General features: G+C 45.7%; 1 protein-coding gene across 6 annotated transcripts in view; it reads left to right on the top strand.

The window, feature by feature from the left end:
• Positions 1-19,221, top strand: part of TTLL8 (tubulin tyrosine ligase like 8) — a 545,909-nt gene that overhangs the window by 290,364 nt on the left and 236,324 nt on the right. For all 6 annotated transcript variants that reach the window (XM_029615311.1, XM_029615310.1, XM_029615309.1 and 3 more), the window contains one exon: positions 1,903-2,051. In XM_029615311.1, the coding sequence (XP_029471171.1) occupies positions 1,903-2,051 (149 nt within the window). The remainder of the gene's footprint in view (positions 1-1,902; positions 2,052-19,221) is intronic.

The raw sequence follows: 19,221 nt of genomic DNA, 5'->3' as shown, positions 1-19,221 counted from the left end.
TTTAGTTTGTCAATGACCTGCAATACCACAAAAATCAGTCAGTTTCCAAAATCATAGTTAATTAAATGTTGTTGTAAATCCCTAACTCTTAGTCTGAAAAATATTTCTCCTTTATTAGCTTAACAATTATATATTAAAAATGTGACGGAATAGAAGGGAATAAAACAGCAGTGGTTACTTTCACAGTACAGACAAATACACTTAGAATTAAATTTAAACCTTAAGCTACTTACAGAATGAATTCAAACACAAGCTACTTTCCCAGCATGCAATATTTATACACAGTAACAGTTCAGCCCTCAATTTCTATTGCAAGATTAAAACACAGACATTCCCCAGCAAAATCAATATTCACAAGTCCTGCTCACCCACCAGCAGATGCAGCTTCTGCTCACTGTACTCCCTCAGCACTCCCTGTTTTGACTAACTTTCAGGCCGATATAGCACAGTGCTCTCCGACACCCTTACTCCGGCGGAGCGCACTGTTAGCCCGCATTTGGCCGCGCGTTTTCGACACACTATTTGTACCCGTTATACAGTAAGGGGTAATAGCGCGTCGAAAATACGCGGCCAACCCCCCCCCCCCCCCCCGAAACTAATAGCGCCCGCAACATGCAAATGCATGTTGATGGCCCTATTAGTTATTCCCGCGCGATACAGAAAGTAAAATGTGCAGCCAAGCCGCACATTTTACTTTCAGAAATTAATGCCTGCCGTAAGACTGGCGTTAATTTCTGCAGGCACTGGGAAAGTGTACAGAAAAGCAGAAAAAACAGCTTTTCTGTACACCCTCCGACTTAATATTTATTTTATTTATTTATTTATTTATTTATTTATTTATTTATTTAGAGCTTTTATATACCGGCAATCATGAAAACATATCTTGCTGGTTTACATAAAACGGGAGTGCATTATATACATAAAAACTAGAACTGTGGTGACCGAAGGTACAGTTACATTTAACAGGGGTAGCCGAACTTGGAGAAGGAAGAAGAGAGGAAAGAATAGAAATGGTTAAACAATATACAAATTAAATGTTGTATACAAATTAAATGTTATATACAAAAGGCATGGTGTTTTAGGAGTCAGTGGGTTGTGTCCGGAAAAGCTTGCTTGAATAACCAAGTCTTAAGTTTTTTCCTAAAAGTTAGGAGGCAGGGCTCCTGTCTGAGATCTGAAGGAATGGAGTTCCACAGAAGAGGGCTAGCGATATTTAGTCGGAGGCCCCAAAATTAAAAAAAAAAATTAAAAATTAAAAAAAATTAATTTTTAAATCAGCCGGTGGCCCGCAGGTTGGAAGATGGATGCTCAATTATGCCAGCATCCATTTTCAGAACCCGTGGCTGTCAGCGGTTTTGAGAACCGACGCCGGTAAAATTGAGCGTCAGCTGTCAAACCCGCTGACAGCCGCCGCTCCTGTCAAAAAGGAGGAGCTAGTGATGTGCTAGTGTCCCTAGCGCCTCCTTTTACAGTGAACCCTCATTTGCATACTTGATCGCGCGCCCAGGAGAGTGGCCTGGGCACGCGTTGGGAGAGCGGGTGCTCGCCTTGGAGTGCCGGCTGTCCCGCAAATTTTACTGTATCGGCCTGTTTGTTATTTTTCTTTTAAGCTTCTTCTTGAATGTATTGTAAATTTCATAAATAAAAAAAATTTCAAAAAGTTTTTAAAGAATGGTTCAGCTCATTGGAAAAATGATTGGAAATTAGTTTTGTGGACAAATTCTCTGTTTTTTTGAGCTCTGAAATATAAATTCTATAATATGCTTGTGGTTCAATAAAGGAAAATGCTTAAATACGTGCCAGTTAAGTGAACTTTCCAAAAGGGACTTTTTCATTTCACATAGGGACTGTAATTCAAATTTAGAGTCTCAATTTAAGTTATGACTTTCTAATTATTTTTAGCGAAGATGCTATTATGGATGCTTCCAATGATCATGTTGAACGATGCGAAAACATGTTGAAAAGAATTAAAGAAGTAAATCTACAATTTGAAATAGAAGGAATGCAAAATGTCTGGATTATTAAACCAGGGGCTAAATCTCGAGGAAGAGGTATGTATTTATGTTATTTTCATTTTGGAGGGCTGGGGAGCCTACACTACATTATATCTAGAGTAGCATCCTCTGCAGATTTCACATAAAAGCTATTTTAATGAAAGGCATCTTAAAATGTAGAATGAAAAACCATCCATGGGGGTAGATACTGTATAGGGAGTAATAGCTGTTTGCCACAACAGTGTGTAACAGAAGAAAAAAAAAAGTTAGAGGTTAGCGCTTGGGTGGCTAGGATTGATCCGCAAACCATACTCTTGCTGCTTGAGCTAGTAGGAGCTGAGGATGCTGCAGATACGGAATAAAAAAAGAACATATAAAAGGAGATGAGCAAGAAAGGGAGGATAGTATGTATGTTTTGAAAGTTTGAGTAAACTGCAAGGCCATGCAGTCATATATTGTAGTAGGTTAATGTTTCAGTAGGATAAAAGATTAATTGACCATCTAATGTACTGGTAATTATGCACATTGTTAAGTGCTTGTCCTCCCCAGTTGCTATTCAAATGGACAGGGAAATGCACCCTTACTCATCCTAGTCTGCAAGAGGGAGTCTGGATAATCCAAAATGGACTTCTCAGCTAAAGTGGCTTGTCAGCTTTGGCATATTTTACTAGTTATATAATTCAAATCATTTTTCCAAGTTCTTCTAGGTTATTGTTCATGGTTCTATGTATAGCCTATAGGCAAGTTTACGTTCTTTGTAAACCGGTTTGATTTGTATCTAATGCAAGAAGATCGGTATATAAAAACAAAAAATAAATAAATAAATAAAATAGTTGCTTAGGAAATCTAAAACACAATTGAAACTTATTTGCTATGATGCCTTGTTTTCACTGAATAGTTGCATAGGGGTGCTAGGATCATCTTATTTCTAAGTACAGTATTTCAAAGTGTGCACCCAGTACCTACAAATGAGGCATGTAAATTGATTTGTACACAAAACTCTGTTAAGTATTGGACCTTGTACTGTTGTGCCAGATTTGTGTGCTAGACCAGAAACCAGCAACATATTTTGAAGTTAGTTGTTAATAGAGTTTTCTATGATTGTGTCATTTAAAAGTTTATTTTTTATTATTATATTATTACATGCTTTATCTCTCTAAGCATGATGCAATGGTAAATAACTCAAAACCAACCACTAATTTCCCAGTTATCAAATCAATATATTGACGCTTACAAATTGACCATTAGAGATGTGAATCGTGTCCTCGATCGTCTTAACGATCGATTTCGGCTGGGAGGGGGAGGGAATCGTATTGTTGCCGTTTGGGTGTGTAAACTATCGTTAAAATCGTGAGCCGACTTCCGGCGATGACGTCAGCCGAGCTACAGGGCTGAGACGGAGCTCCGCAGCCCGCCCCCCCTAAATCGGCCCAGAATGTGAGGCAAAACGCGGCGAAAATTCGCCCCAACCACATCGGAGGGCTATTAGGTCCTGGGGGAGCCTGAGGATCGATCCCGGGCGCAGTGAATTTTTTTGTTGTCGGCGCGCATTAAAGCGGACGGCGGGCGGAGTCGGCCCGTAGCCTCGGCCACGTGGTCCTAAGAGATCGCGGCGCTCAGCGGCAGCGAACCCTACCTGTGGTGCGATTTTTGTGCACATTAGGAGCTCCTATTCGCCCCCCCGGGACTGGGGTCCCTCAGTACTTTAGCTGGTTTGCCGGGGATGAGACAAAGAAGTCACAGGACGGCCTCTGCACAGCACTCCCGAACACCCAAAATGGCCGCCGCAACGGGGAGCCCAAAAATTCAAGCCACCATGTCGGAGGACATCATCCGGCAGATCACAGGGAGCGTGACGGCGGCGCTGGAGGTGAGCCTGTTAAAACTACAGACATCTATGGATGGCATACGGGAGACCTTGGAGGGGCAGACTCGGCGGCTGGAAGGCGCTGAACAGGCCATCTCTGACCAAGGGGACCGGCTGGCGGAGGCGGAGAGGCGGGTGGCGGAGCTGCAGGCTTCTCAGGCCACTTTGATGGCTAAATTAGAAGATCAGGAAGATAGAAGTCGTCGAAATAACATCAAAATCATTGGACTGCCTGAAGCACTTAAGGAGGAGGATTTAGTGCACTTCGTGGAGACGTGGCTTCCGGAGCACCTGGGTTTGCAATATACAGGGGATCGCCTGCGCTGCGAGAGGATACATCGTATCGGCCCCCCCCCGGGCACCCCAGGAGAGGCCCCACCCGGTAATGGCGCGCATCCTGAATTGGGTGCACAAAGTGCAGCTGCTTCGGGCGTTTCGGCAGGCACCCTCAGTAGAGTATCAGATGCACCGCGTGCTACTCTTTAATGATTTTTCGGCGGCCACTACGACGCTACGGAAGGAAATGACGCCGTCCTGCACGGAATTACACAAGCGGGGAATTTGATTCGCTCTTCTGTACCCCGCTAAGCTGCGCGTGCAACATGACAACAAGGTGCTTTTTCTCCATACCAAGGCGGAAGCGACGGCTTTTCTCGCTACGTTGCCGGCGGCGGCCGCAGTCTGATTAGTTTTTGGCCCTGGAGTCATTTTTCTGCAACCCTTTTTCATCTTGTTGTGGTTCGGACTGGATCAAGCTGAGGCCGGGTCCCCGGAATTTGTGAACATTGTGCTTTTCTGGATTCAGGACCGTGTGGAACCTCGTGACAGCTGAACTATATCACTGTTAACTGATTGGCAGGGGGTATCTTTGCGCAGCTCTGCTGTTTCTTGATATGGTCCATTTACAGGGTTGCTCCAATTAAGGGTTATTGTTACACATGTTTTGGTTTCACAGTTTGGCTTATCGGTGGGTGAGTGATGGGGGGGGGCGGGCTGGAGAGAAGGGGACCCTGGCACGCCCAGAGGGGGGAGGGGAGGGGCGAGGGGTCCTGTGCTTCTTGGGGCCGGGTGGACTGACTGTGCTGGTATGGATGTTAGTATGGATGGGGGGAGGAGGGGTGACAGGGGGGAGCGTTGGGGGGTTAGGGGGGGACTAGATACGGGGACGGGGAAACAGGTTGGGGATCTTGAGTTGCAATTCATGGAACGGGATGATTTGCTTTATGTCAGTAGGGGTCTGGGGTCTTGGCTGGGAGGCCCCGGACTTGTCAGAGGTGTGGGAATGGAGGCCTCGAAGGGGCCGTGAAGTGTTGTCTCACTATGGATAGTAATGGAGCGGGTTAAAGTAACCTCGTTAAATGTCAATGGGATTCACTCGCCTATTAAGCGGAAAAAACTGCTAACGATGTTTCAGAGAACCAAGTCCCAAGTCGTATTCCTTCAAGAAACGCACTTAAGCGAGGTGGAGCACGGGAAATTGAGAAGGGACTGGGTGGGGCAATGCTGGTCCTCATCCTATTCCACGCGCAAGCGCGGCGTTGCCATTCTAATGCATAAACAATTAGCTTTTCAGATGACTCGTACCTATCATGATAGGGAGGGGAGATATGTGATCGTAGCTGGTACGCTCCACCATCAGCGCCTTGCGTTTTGTAACATTTATGCGCCTAACATCTATTCCCATGCATTTTTCACTCAGCTGGTGAAGCTGCTGAGCGCGCTGTCAGGCTATACTCTCATAGTGGGAGGGGACTTTAATGTCGTTGCCGATAAGCTTCTAGACTGCAATCCTACTAGACGGGCTACAGCGTTGGACGGGACTCAGGGGGTCCCTTTCTTATGTCACGAGCTTCAACTGCTTGATGTGTGGCGGGTATTGCACCCCACGGAGCGGGATTACACTTTTTTTCTCCAACCCCCAAAAGTCATATTCTCGCTTAGATTATTTCTTAGTCGCTGATACGCTATTCCCGTCGGTGGAGGGTGCCAACATAGGGGCGATTGCTGTGTCTGACCATGCGCCTATCCACATTCAGGTGGCGATTGGTCTGCGGCAGCGGGGGGCTTTTTCATGGCGCATGCGCCCTGACTTATACTGCGATACGGAGTTCCGTAAGCATCTCCAGTCTTGTTGGAAGGAATATGTGCGATTCAATGCCACACCAGATATTTCTCCTGAACTGCTCTGGGAGGCAGGGAAGACGGTTATGAGGGGCCATATCATTGCCTACACTGCTAAGGTAAACCGGCAGCGTAACGCAGAGATTCTACGCCTTACGGCGGAGCTCAAGAGCGCTCAGCGGCAGCACATGCTTGATCTGTCCTCATCGAGTAAAGCCCGGGTTGAGCAGGTTCGGGAGGCGTTAAATGCCCGTCTGCATCAACGGGCCTCCAAATCCCTTCGCTATTACAGATATCAACTGTATAAGCAAGGGAATAGACCCAGTAAAATGATGACGCACTTGATACGGCCTAGGAATCAGAAGCTAATTATTGCTAGGCTCAAGGATCGTGGGGGGCGTTATGTGACTTCTCAGGAGGAGATTGAGCGAAGGTTCAGGGAATATTATATGGAATTATATGGGCACAAAGGCAAAAATTTTGAAACCACAGCTCAATTTTTTCATGATTTGCAGTGGCCACGCTTGCTTTCTGCACACCAACGTGTGTTAAACCAACCCATTACAGACCAGGAAGTGTATTCGGTGATCCAGGGTTTGAGGCTGGGGAAGGCTGCGGGGCCAGACGGGCTGGGGGCGGAGTACTATAAAATCCTTACATTTCATTTCTTGACACCGCTGGTCAAATTCTATAATGAAGTGGCAACTACTATGACTTTGCCGGAGGGGATGACGCAGTCGGTTACTGTGGTTTTGGCTAAAAAGGGTAAAGACCTCACGGAGGTGGGTTCGTACAGGCCTATATCCTTGCTCAATGTGGATGTGAAAATTTTGGCAGCAGTGCTCGCGGCGCGGCTGAATCCCATTCTGCCAAAGTTAATAGGAGGAGATCAGACTGGGTTTGTTAAGGGGCGTCAGGGCGTCCGAAATGTACGGCGTCTTATCGCAGCCCTGAGTTATCACCCTACAGAGGAGGCCATGATTCTGAGTCTGGATGCTGAAAAGGCGTTCGACTCGGTGTCCTGGGAGTATTTGTTTTGGATGCTGGGCCAATATGGTTTTAATGGGGCTTTTGTTGCCTGGCTTCGGGCTTTATACAGTTCCCCTAGTGCCCGCCTATTATTAAATGGGGTCCTCACCGAGCCTATTGGGTTAAAGTGTGGGGTGCGGCAGGGATGCCCACTGTCTCCCCTTCTTTTCGTTTTAGCAGTTGAGCCTTTGGCTCTTCGGCTACGGGAGGAGAGGGGGTTTACGGGACTTAGTATGGGAGGTCACCCGGTTAAGATGGCCCTATTTGCGGATGATATCCTGTTGTTCGTAGGACGACCGCGACGTAGTGTGCCGATTATCATTACGATCTTTGATCAATTTAAGGACATAGCAGGGCTTCAAATTAACTACTCCAAATCTGAAGCATTGGCCCTGACACCGGGGCTCCAGAGCGGTTGGCAGACTTCATTTCCATTTACATGGGCGCCGGGGAAGCTGCGGTATTTGGGGGTGTGGGTACCCCGGGACTTGCGTCTTTTGTATGGATTAAACATAACGGAAAAAATAGATGCCATCTTATTGCAGTTGGCGGCATGGACTCTCCTCCCGCTGAGCTTTTTCGGGAGATGTGCGCTGATTAAAATGATTGTGGTCCCTAAGCTCCTTTATCTGCTCCATATGCTCCCCTGCTGGCTGACTGTTCGGGATGTGCAGCGGTTACATGGGGGTCTGTCTCGTTTCTTGTGGAAAGGAAAGCGTGCAAGGATAAAATACACGGTATTGCAATATGCTAGGGAGGCGGGTGGGTATGGGGTGCCTGATTTTCGTATGTATAATGCTGCTTGCCAGTTGCGATTTGTGGGGGAGTGGCTTACGGGGAAGTACTGTTATTGTGAAGAGGGTTTACTGTCTAGTATGTCTGCTCCCTGGTTGCCACTTTCTCTCCTACAGGTAGATGCGAAGAGATTGCAAGCTTTGCTTTACCCGAGGTGCCTGCTGTCCCCATGTATCAAAGCCTGGCGCTGGCTGCGACAGCTGACTGGGTTGAAGGGGCTTTCCTCACTGCTGACACCGCTCCTGGGTAACCTGGACTTTCGCCCCGGGCGGGACTGTCGTGGCGTTTTTCAGTGTTGGGCCTCTAAGGGTGTGGAATATCTATATCACTTCTTCAATCCCGACACTCATGAGCTCCTGGACTTTCAAACTTTGCACAGTACCCATCACCTATCGTCAAAGCATTTTTTTTGGATATCTACAGGCGCGCCATTACCTTCAGACTTTTCGTTGGACCGTGGCAGATGTGGCTGCAGAATCCCTTTTTGCCACTACAGTATCGGACGCTCTTAGTGTGCACAACTCGATCAAGAGCTGGAAACGACTGTGTGAGGGCTATAAATGGCTTGAACATCTAACGGTTTTAGCTTCCCGATGGTCTGCCGTATTGCAAGACACTGTGACTCCGGAGCAAGTGAAACGCTGGTTTCAGTCCCTGCACACCCAAAATCCAGACCTAGGGCTTCGGGAATTGCAGTTTCGTATTTTACATATGTCTTACTATGATGATGTCAGGAGATTTCAGATGGGGTTTACAGACACCCCGCTTTGTATCAAATGTGGTGGGGAAGAGGGGACCTTGGTACACAGGCTCCTCCTGTGCCCGACGGTTTCTCCCTTTTGGAGCCAGGTGATGCAGACCATTTCTCAATGCACTGGGCTTCCCACCCGCTGTGGAGTGCGGGCACTGACTACACACCCATTGTACGCCATGAACCCCTGCCCACTTAGTAAAGCTAAATTTGCCCGATTGGCGATGCTGTTGGCGTGTAGGACCATACTTTCGGTATGGGTGGAACCACAAGGTGCGCCTACTGAGGCGGCTTGGGCCGCCAGGATGACTTTAGAGCTGCAAATGGAGCATTTGGACAGCATTTCGGGACATCGTACAAGGGATCAGTTATATGAGGACTGTTGGCAGGGTTTCTTTCACAGACTTCCTGGAGGGACGCAAGCTACCTTGCTTGTCTCTGGATATTCTAATGATTGGACTTAATCCAGTTCCATGGACCTAGGGATGGGACCGGAGGGGGTGGGAGGGGAGAGGGTGGTGAATGGGTGAGTGGGGATGGGGACGGACGGGTAGGGGGGAATATCGGGGGGGATAGTGTGGGGGTACAGAGTAAGCTCCACACGGTGGGTTTGGGGTACGGTGGGGGGGAAAGGTAAATGTTTATTTGAGTTGGGTTCTGGGATGGGAAAAAAAAGGTTAATGGAAAAGTGGGTCACGGGTTCGTGGTTGGTACCCCAATGTTGGTTGGTGGGGGCTATCACTTCTGGGAAACATGCCTATTGTGTGACCGTGTTTAGTTTATTGCCGAGTATTCTGTATATGTACCGTTTGAGGCTCTTTGGAGCTGTTTTTTAATGTGACCACGGCTTTTGACTCAATAAAAATTATTTTGCAAAAAAAAAAAAAAAATAAATCGTGAGCCGACACACTAAAACCCCCTAAAACCCACCCCTGACCCTTTAAATTAAATCCCCCACCCTCCCGAACCCCCCCCAAATGCTTTAAATTACCTGGGGATCCAGCGGTGGTCCAGAACGGCGGCGGTCCGGAACGGCCCCCTCAATTGAATCCTGTTGTCTTCAGCCGGCGCCATTTTGCAAAATGGCCGCCGCAAAATGGCGGCGGCCATAGACAAAAACGATTCGACGCAGGAGGTCGTTCCGGACCCCCGCTGGACTTTTGGCAAGTCTTGTGGGGGTCAGGAGGCCCCCCCAAGCTGGCCAAAAGTTCCTGGGAGTCCAGCGGGGTTCAGGAAGCGATTTCTTGGCGCGAATCGTTGTATGGCCGGCGCCATTTTCCGTACAGAAAATGATTCGCGGCAAGAAATCGCTTCCTGAACCCCGCTGGACTCCCAGAAACTTTTGGCCAGCTTGGGGGGGCCTCCTGACCCCCACAAGACTTGCCAAAAGTCCAGCGGGGGTCCGGAATGACCTCCTGCGTCGAATCGTTTTTGTCTATGGCCGCCGCCATTTTGCGGCGGCCATTTTGCAAAATGGCGCCGGCTGAAGACAACAGGATTCAATTGAGGGGGTCGTTCCGGACCGCCGCCGTTCTGGACCACCGCTGGATCCCCAGGTAATTTAAAGCATTTGGGGGGGGGTTCGGGAGGGTGGGGGATTTAATTTAAAGGGTCGGGGATGGGTTTTAGGGGGTTTTAGTGTGCCGGTTTTCCTGCCCTCCCCCTTCCCCCGATTTACGATTTTTTAACGATAAATCGGGGGAATTGGTATTGTATCGTGGCCCTAACGATTTTTGACGATTTAAAATATATCGGACGATATTTTAAATCGTCAAAAAACGATTCACATCCCTATTGACCATCATAATAGGCATCATTGTGTAATGCTATACAGCTTTTTTCTCACTCTGCCTTACATTTAATCATCGGTCAGTCCAAGAATATGAACAAAATTCTCTGCCCGACACGGTACTGTGTTTCGGACCCTGTGAACGTCCTTTGTCAAGGGCTCCTTTATAACAACGGCATGGCGTTTCTCAGCGTTTTGGAAAAAGAGACCGCAATTGGCTAACAGCATTATAAACTCGGGCATGGAAACTATAAGTTGCTGACAGCTTTATGTGAAATAATACATGGATAGTATTTCAGATAAGTCAACATTTAATTATGAATTACAATGAAAAGGAAAGTCAATGATTATTTTAATTTCACAGATGAAGTATTCACGGAGCACACTAAAAATATTTAAAAAGTTTTGTTCATATTCTTGGACTGACCGATGATTAAATGTAAGGCAGAGTGAGAAAAAAGCTGTATAGCATTACACAATTATGCCTATTATGATGGTTAATTTGTAAGCATCAATATATTGATTTGATAACTGGGAAATTAGTGGTTGGTTTTGAGTATTCAGTTGACTCACAATTCCCATAAGAATTGTCATGCCGCGCTTTTTTGAGTTGTTAGTGATACTAAAAGCAATGGTAAATAAAACATCATCCAGTTAATGACTTGGCATACAAAATAAATTGAAAACAAAATAAAACAAAAAAGTGAATAATAAAATACAAACTAAAACCAGTCAACATAACTATATACAAATTATATAAGCAAAAGAAAATATAAAAATAGACAATTAAAATAAGCACAGCATAAACCAAAAACATTAGATTTTCCAATAACCTGCAGCTTTTATACCAAAATACTTGACTAGATGCCAGAGGCCAGGCTGAAAGCTTAGTGCTAGACTACCAGACTGTATACAAAGACTTGTCTGAATAGCCAGTCCAGGAGTTGGCATAGCAGCTATGTGCAAAAAATATTCCAAAGCTGTACATTCCTGATTTATGTTTATGGGTCCCATTGACTTGGAAAATTGATAACATCAATTTTCCAACATATGATTGAATTTCAAAACCACTCAAAATTCTAGAAACTTTGATAAGTTTTCCGTGTCAGGCGCTATCGGATGATGTCACCCATTTGTTAAGACTGATATCCTGCTGTCCTCAGAGAATACCTGTTATAGGTAAGAAACTTTGCTTTATATAAATTCATCATTCATGAGGTTCTGTGATGCAAAATCATGCAAAGCAGCTCATTAATACTGAATTCTGTGAAAATTTGTGTATGAAAATGGCTTTGCAGAATTCTTTCTGCAAAAAATAGCAACTATATCTCATTAAGGTATAGTTATTTTTTCATGATGTTGCCCATAAGAAAGTTATTAGGTCCATATTCAGCCACTGTGAGGCTTAGCTAGTTAGCTGGATAAACTTATCCAGTTTACTTAGCCCATACATTCAGTGGCATGGCATTGTCACTGAATATATCTGGCTATCTTAAAGTTAGCCATATAAGTTTATCCAGCTAACTTTAGGATAGCCATATGGGCTGACAAGACTTAACCAGATAACTTAGCTAAGGGGTCATTTCAGGGCAGAGTCCGCACCGGAAGGGGAGGAGTTTGGGCGGCATTGGGGCGGACTCCGCGACGACTTCACTGACGGCGAAAGGTAAGACTTCTTACCACCACCGGTGGCGCTATTGGGTGCGAAAGCCGGCAGCGATAGCTCAGCGGTGGTGCGATCGCTGCCAGCTTTCGCAGGCCCGCCCCCCCCCCCCCCCCCCCCGGTTATCGCCGGATTCTCTAAGGTCTGCGACCTTAGAAAATCCAGGCCTAAGTCAGCTCCTCCTTGGAACACCGTTGCCCCACCTGCCATTCAGTGGGCCGGATATTTAGCCTTCATAACTTAGTAGGATAAATACTAATTTATCTGGCTAAATAAATATTGCCTTCTATGTGTGTACATTTTCTACCAAGCTAGTTTGCACACAAGTCCTAGTAGAAAAGTTACCTGTGGAAAATTGCAATTTCTGCACGAAAAACTATCCAGCTTAGAACATCGACCTCACAAAATAAGCAGCATTTCATATTGTTTCTGAAACATTTTTTGCATGTGAAGACATCAAAGAATTATAGTGGGCACTAATGAGCACTCATAAATGTGACTTTCAGTTAGTTTTCATTCAGATGATAACCTAGCAGGTCCAAATGAGGAGATCCCTTTCCCATTTGCTTATTCCTAGGAATAAGAAGTGGTGATCCCAACATCTACCTTGCTTATAATTGTTAATGGCTCTGTTCTCCAGAAACTTGTGCAGACCTTTTTTTTAAACCCAGCTATACTATTAACCTTGGACCATATACCCTGTAACAAATTTCATAACTTAATTCTTCATTCACTGAAAAAATGCCTTCTTGTGGGCTAGTCTCACCAAGTTGGCTGCCATCTGAGCAGTGTTCTGCAGGGCTCTAAGCATACAGGGGTAGATTTTAAAAGGCCCACACGTGCACATGGCTGCAGGTATTTTATAACATGCACCCGTCGGCGTGTGCATGTTATAAAATGGGATTCCCATGCACATGCAGCCGGATTTAATGGCTGCGCGCACATGTGTGGGTGGGTGGCCTCCTCCGTGCACAGGGGGGGGGGGGGGTTTAAAAGAATCGCGCAGTAATGCAATCGGGCCTTTGCCCAGTTCCTTCCCATCCGCACCAATAAAGGAGTGGACTGGGAGGAAACTTCCCTAACCCTATCCTTCCTCCCTCTTCCCCTCTCCTCTCCTCCCTGAACCTAAAACCTACCATAGCAATCCCCACATTTTTTGTTTTTATACTTACTGCTCCAGAAGTAAACTCTGTGCGCCGGCCAGCTGCCGGCATAGGCTTCCCCAGGACAGCGTCTAATGGCGCTGTCCCAGCCTGCCCCACCCCCGGCCCACCCATTTCTTCAGGCCTGGCACTTCTGTGCGTATTGGGAGTTATGCGCGTGGTCGGAGCCTTTCTAAAATGTGCTCGGCGTGCACAGGGCCCAGCCACGCGCACAGCCCCCGGTATTTGCACGTGCGGGCCTTTTAAAATTGACTTGATAGTGATTTGCCTTTTCTTTTTTCATGTTACAAATTTGGTCTAATTAATTTTCCTTTCGGTTAAGCAAAAGGGTAAAGTGCAGCCCTCCCCCCCATCCCCCTTCCAGTTTCACCCTACCAAATTATCTATGGAGTACTTTGTCCACTGCAGGACTGGGGTTTATTCTGAGGTTGTGTCTATTGTCAGATCTGATGCTGACGTGGTGCCACAGCAGGAGTTGGTTGTTTTGTTAAGTCCCAGTGCCTGCTGTGTCCTGCTTTGAGGAGGATTTTTTTTTTTTTAAATAATTTATTCTTTAGTGACTTTTTAACAAAACAAACCATGTTATTGTCATACAAGATAAGATTATTAAGCAGGAAAATTAAAAATAAAAAATAGTAAAGAAGAAAACAAATATATCATTGCCCAAAACCTTTCCAAGCCACAATATTTTTTATTTATTTATTTATTTATTTCAGGTTTTTATATACCGGCATTCGAGAACGCAGTCCCATCATGCTGGTTCACATAAAACAGGGGTGTATCGTAAACATAAACTAAAACAATGGTGCGGAAAAGGCAGTTACATATAACAGGGTGATTAGAACTTGGCGGAGAAAGAAGAGAAAGGACAGGTTAAATAATTAATTTAAACATGTAAACAATAGAGGAGATGGTTAATCATGGTGAAGGTGGTGATAAGGATTGGCGTGGGAGAGATAGGTCAGTTTGAGTCCGGGAATGCTTGTATGAATATCCAAGTCTTTAGTCTTTTTTTGAAAGTTGAGATGCAAGTTTCCAGTCTGAGGTTTGAGGGGATGGAGTTCCATAACGGTGGAATGGCTGTAGAGAATGCCCGATCTCTTAGCGTGATGTGTCTGGTAGATTTGGGCGGTGGTACCTGTAGCGATCCTTTGTAAGCATCTCTTGTTGGTCTTGATGAATTATGTAGTTGGAGAGGGATCTGTAGGTCAATGGGAGCCAGTTGGTGGATATTTTTGTATGTGGTAAGAATGGCCTTGTATATTATTCTAAAGTGTATAGGTAACCAATGGAGGCTCTTTAGGATGGGTGTTATGTGATCCCTTCTCCTGGAATTTGTCAGAATTTGTCAGTATAGGAGCCTCCTAAGGAAAACATCAAGGACATTTTGCCAAACAATTTTATACCTCCTGAAAATATACCGGTACTTCCTAATCTACACCGGATACATGTTCCAATGTATCTCTTATGAAGGTTTCTAAATGAGAGGGGTCAGTGAATACATATCTATTCCCCTGGAGGGTAACTAAACATTAACAGGGAAATGTTAAGAAAAATATACCCCCCCAGGGCCTGAACCTTAGATCTAAATGAAAAGAAACTTTTCCTACGTAACTGCATCTCATAAGAGACATCGGGAAAAATTTGAATTGTTGTCCCACAGAATTTCTCTACCTTAAATCTAAAATGCAGCCGTAGTACTAATTCCTTGTCTAGATCAGTCACAAAAGAAATAATTAGTGTGGCTCTAGTTGTAATAATATCTTGTGAATCTGTTAGGCAGGCGGATACATCTGTGCTATTAAAGGCTGTAATTACATCCATTCCCCCCTTCCTCAGCAGAACATTTTTTTTTCTGCTTCAGGAATGTAAAAGCATCTAGACAGCACAATTTCTTTATCTTGTACAATTTGCAATACTTCTTGAACATATTTTTAAACAATTCCAAAGGAGGCAAAGTAGGCTTGACTTTGGAAAGTTTAATAAATGAAGGTTTTTAGCCCTTAAAGTATTTTCAAAAGATTCCATTTTTGAATGACTATATAAACAATCTTTCATATTTGCTGACAGAGATAGCTGTATATTAGGTAATGATTCAAGCAATATTGTATTTTGTTTCTCAATATTTAACACTCTATTATCTAACTCTTTTAATTTAGTAGAGGCTCCTTCTGAAAAGACAGATAATTGAGTGATGGATTTACTCAAATTAGCCTCAGTTATGGTTAGCCTCAGTTATGGTGAGGCCAAGAGGAGCAACTTTCAAAGTTGCTCCTCTTGGTTCAGCCATCAATTCAGTGTCCCCTTTCCCAGTCAGACCACCAAACAAATTCACCCTTACTGGAAGTGGAACAGGGACTGGTGCCAGTTTCTCCTCCTCTACTGGTGTGGAACTAAAGAGGGATCACTCCAACTTCAGGGAAGGCATCCAGAAAATCTGGGGGTGGGGTGGAGTTTGGAATTATCCAAGATCCAAACCTCTGGTCACTAACATTTCAGGGAACACCTCCGACGATGCGAAGGCTGAAACTGGCAAATGCATAATTCCCAGTGATGCATACCCACAGACATTTGGTAAAAGTAGTAGGAGGAGGTGGAGGGGAAGGAGCTAAGCAGCTCAGAGAGGCCTCATCTGCTGACCCGATAGTTGTTGTTTCTCCTTGTCCAGCAAGGTAGATCAAATGACCATCGATAGGCCCTCTCACAGTTAAATGGACAGTTGGGGAAGCCAGAATCTTTTCTTTTCTTCTCCATGTTGTTGGCCAAAATTCTTCCTAAGGGTCATGCCCCTTAGGTGCACGGCTTTGGCATACAGATGGTGGCGCACCACAGGATGCCTGCTGATGTAGTTTGCTGGAAGGACCCCGGGCCTGCTGTCCTCTCCCCTCCTGATAGAATGTGGGTACCGACAACAATTCACAGAGAGAGGCTCCTTTGAGGAGGATTTTTTGGGTACACCAGGTTCTAACAGAGTTGTTATCTCTGACATACTGTTTAGAGGGATCATGTTTCCTGATTCTCCAGTGGCCTAATTCACTCTGGGGGTTGAGAGAGTCTGTGGTGGAAGTTAAGGCTAGACTAAGCTTTGGTGAGTTTATCAAGAACAAGCTTGGGTTTCTTGGCATGGGGACTTGGACATAAGATCCTCCCTCAGAGTTGGATGGGATTTTTAATTCCATGTGTGGTATGTGGACAGGTATGGAGAAGCTTATTGATAAATCTGGATGTCATAACTTAAGACACTGGACTGCTATTGCTATGCTTCAGAGGTTGTTTAAATTTGTGGATGATATTTCTATAGCTTCTCAGAAATTACAAGGCTCAAGCACAACAGTACGGGTGGTTTTGGGTCAAAAGTTTTGGGAGTTGACTGGGATGGCTCAAAGAATGGAGATTTTACAAGCTTCCAACTTGGCTTTAATTCAAGATAAGATAAGACAACTGTTCACTACAAGCCAGAAAATCAAGAAAATTCGTCCAGATATTTGAATTTAAGATTCTTCAACTATCCCAAAACCCTCACCTCCACACCAACAGATCTGTTCAACAAATATTTCCTGGAAAACCTCAAGATCTCAGTTGAAAATATATCACCTATTAGCAAGAGATTATTATCTTTCTAATAAAAAAAAAATGAATACCACAGCAGTCAGAGCTAGAAGGGGGTCCATATGTCTTGGACACTCTGGACCTTACCAAAGTTCTAGGCTGGTGCAAGAGTATTAGGTGCCCTAGGCGAATCTTCAACCTTGTGCTCTCCATGACACCCCAACCTACAGACTTACCTACTGCGAGAGGTCCAGCACAGCGCAGCACTCCATCTTACTGCCAGCAACACCAGGACTCCTCATAGTTTTTGCTGCAGGCAAGAAGGGATCCACCAGTGAAACTGGGATGAAGGGTGTCTCCCACATTCTTCAGCCATTAGTGAGATGGGCGCCACCAATAGCACCAGGCCTTTTCCTGTAATTTTCACCACTGGCAGGATGGGCTTCTCATGCAGTCTTTGCTGTTGGCAGAATGGGCACTGCTAGTGTCCTCAGTTCTCCTTCTGCACTCTTTGGTCACAGACAGGATGGGCTCTGCCAGTGGCTCTGGGATTCCTCCTGTACTCTTCACCATTGAGAGAATAGGCTCTGCCAGTGACCCTGGGATGGTGGTGGAAGTCTCCTCAGCTGCTGGCAGGAAGTGCTCTGAGATGGGAGCGTCTCCTGTAGTCTTTGGTTGCTGGCAGGATGGGCTCTGCCAGTGGCCCTGGGCCTTCTGCAATGTTCACTCTGCTGGGTTGAGCTCTACCAGCGGCCCCAAAGTGGGGGTGTGTGTCTTCCCACAGTCTTTGGGCACTCACTGGATAGGCTCTACCAGTGACCCTGGATGGGGGTGAGGTGTCCCATGGTTATGGGCCACTGGCAAGATAGGCTTTGCAAGTGGCCCCAGGGTAGGAGGGGATCCCTCTCAGTTATCAAAGTCTTTGCTCACTGGCAAGATGGGCTCTACCAGTGGCCCCAGACCTCCTCCTGTAATCTTTGGACAGTGGCAAGATGGGATCTGCCAGCAGATCTGGGGTGGACTGGAGTCTCCCCCAGGCTTCTACCCCACAGTCTTTGCTGCTGATGGGATGAGCTCTGCCTGTGGCATGGGGTGGGGGTAGGTCTCCACAGTTTTTGGCTGCTAGTGGGATATGTTCTGCCAGTAGCCCAGTGCTACTCCCACAAACATTTTGAAAACAGGCCATCATGTCTGACATCCTGACTGATGATTTTGCAATGCATGAGACTGGTAATTGGGAAGTATGAGCCACACATTTTTAAAAAGTTTGCAGTCAGTGCCGCATACCATGATTTCCTTAAAAGTGAGTTTCTGGGATTTTATGTCCCCCACCCCTTATTTTGGCAGTCTAGGTTTCCACCTAATTTACCTAATGGCAAGGCTGACCCTGCAGGGTTCTTGAAAACTCCATGATTCACAAAAAAATACCCTTATCCATCACAGACAAAAAGCCATGGTACACCAAAGAACTCAAAACGATCAAACAGGACCTTAGAGCAAAAGAACGCACCTGGCGCAAAAACCCCTCTCCCACACACAAGTCAGCATACAAACACTCCTTACACCACTACCGGCAAGCCACCAACCAAGCCAAAAAAGACTTCTACGCAGCCAAAATCCACAATTATCAATTCGATGCAAATGCCCTTTTCACGTTTGTTGCTAATCTCACTGCCCCCCCACGCCCCATCTCCCCAGAAGAAAACGCCAAAGAGAAGTGCACAGAAATTGCTAATTTCTTCAAGAATAAAATTGACAACATTCTCCTTCGCTTCTCCACCAAGCCCCCAACCACTTTCCCCCCACCTACCAAAACATCTGGAACCATTTTGCAAACGTTCGAACACACATCTACCCTTGAAATTGAAACCATACTAAAAAGAATGAAACCCGCATCCCATTCTGCTGACACCATCCCCTCTAAGACCCTCCTATCCTCTCCCACATCCATTTCCAGACTCCTAGCTGACTTGATCAACTGCTCACTTACTTTTGGCAAGGTCCCAGACCCCCTCAAACTTGCGATCGTCAAGCCCCTCCTAAAAAAAACCACCTTGGACCCCAAAGACCCCGCTAACTATCGGCCCATATCCAACCTACCTTTTGTATCCAAAATACTTGAAAAGGTTGTCAATACCCAGCTCTCTGACTACCTCGAAAACCACAACATTCTGCACCCCGCACAATTCGGCTTCCGTAAAGGTCGCAATATGGAAAACCTCCTTCTTGCAGTCACCAACACCATACATATAGGCATGGACCAAGGATCCTCATACTTACTCGCTATACTAGATATCTCTGCTGCATTCGACACTGTCAACCACCAAATACTTCTATCCCGGCTATCAGAAATCGGCATCTCTGGCACTGTACTATCATGGTTCACCTCATATCTCACCCATAGAGAATACCTGATCAACATTGACAACTCCGAGTCCCCACGCATACCCTTCCTCCAGGGTGTCCCCCAAGGATCCTCCTTATCCTCCACCCTCTTTAA

This window comes from Rhinatrema bivittatum, chromosome 9 (assembly GCF_901001135.1).
Source record: "Rhinatrema bivittatum chromosome 9, aRhiBiv1.1, whole genome shotgun sequence".
Classification (NCBI taxonomy): domain Eukaryota; kingdom Metazoa; phylum Chordata; class Amphibia; order Gymnophiona; family Rhinatrematidae; genus Rhinatrema; species Rhinatrema bivittatum.
Note: the sequence above shows the minus strand (reverse complement) of the source record. Positions and strands in the feature narration are given on the sequence as shown.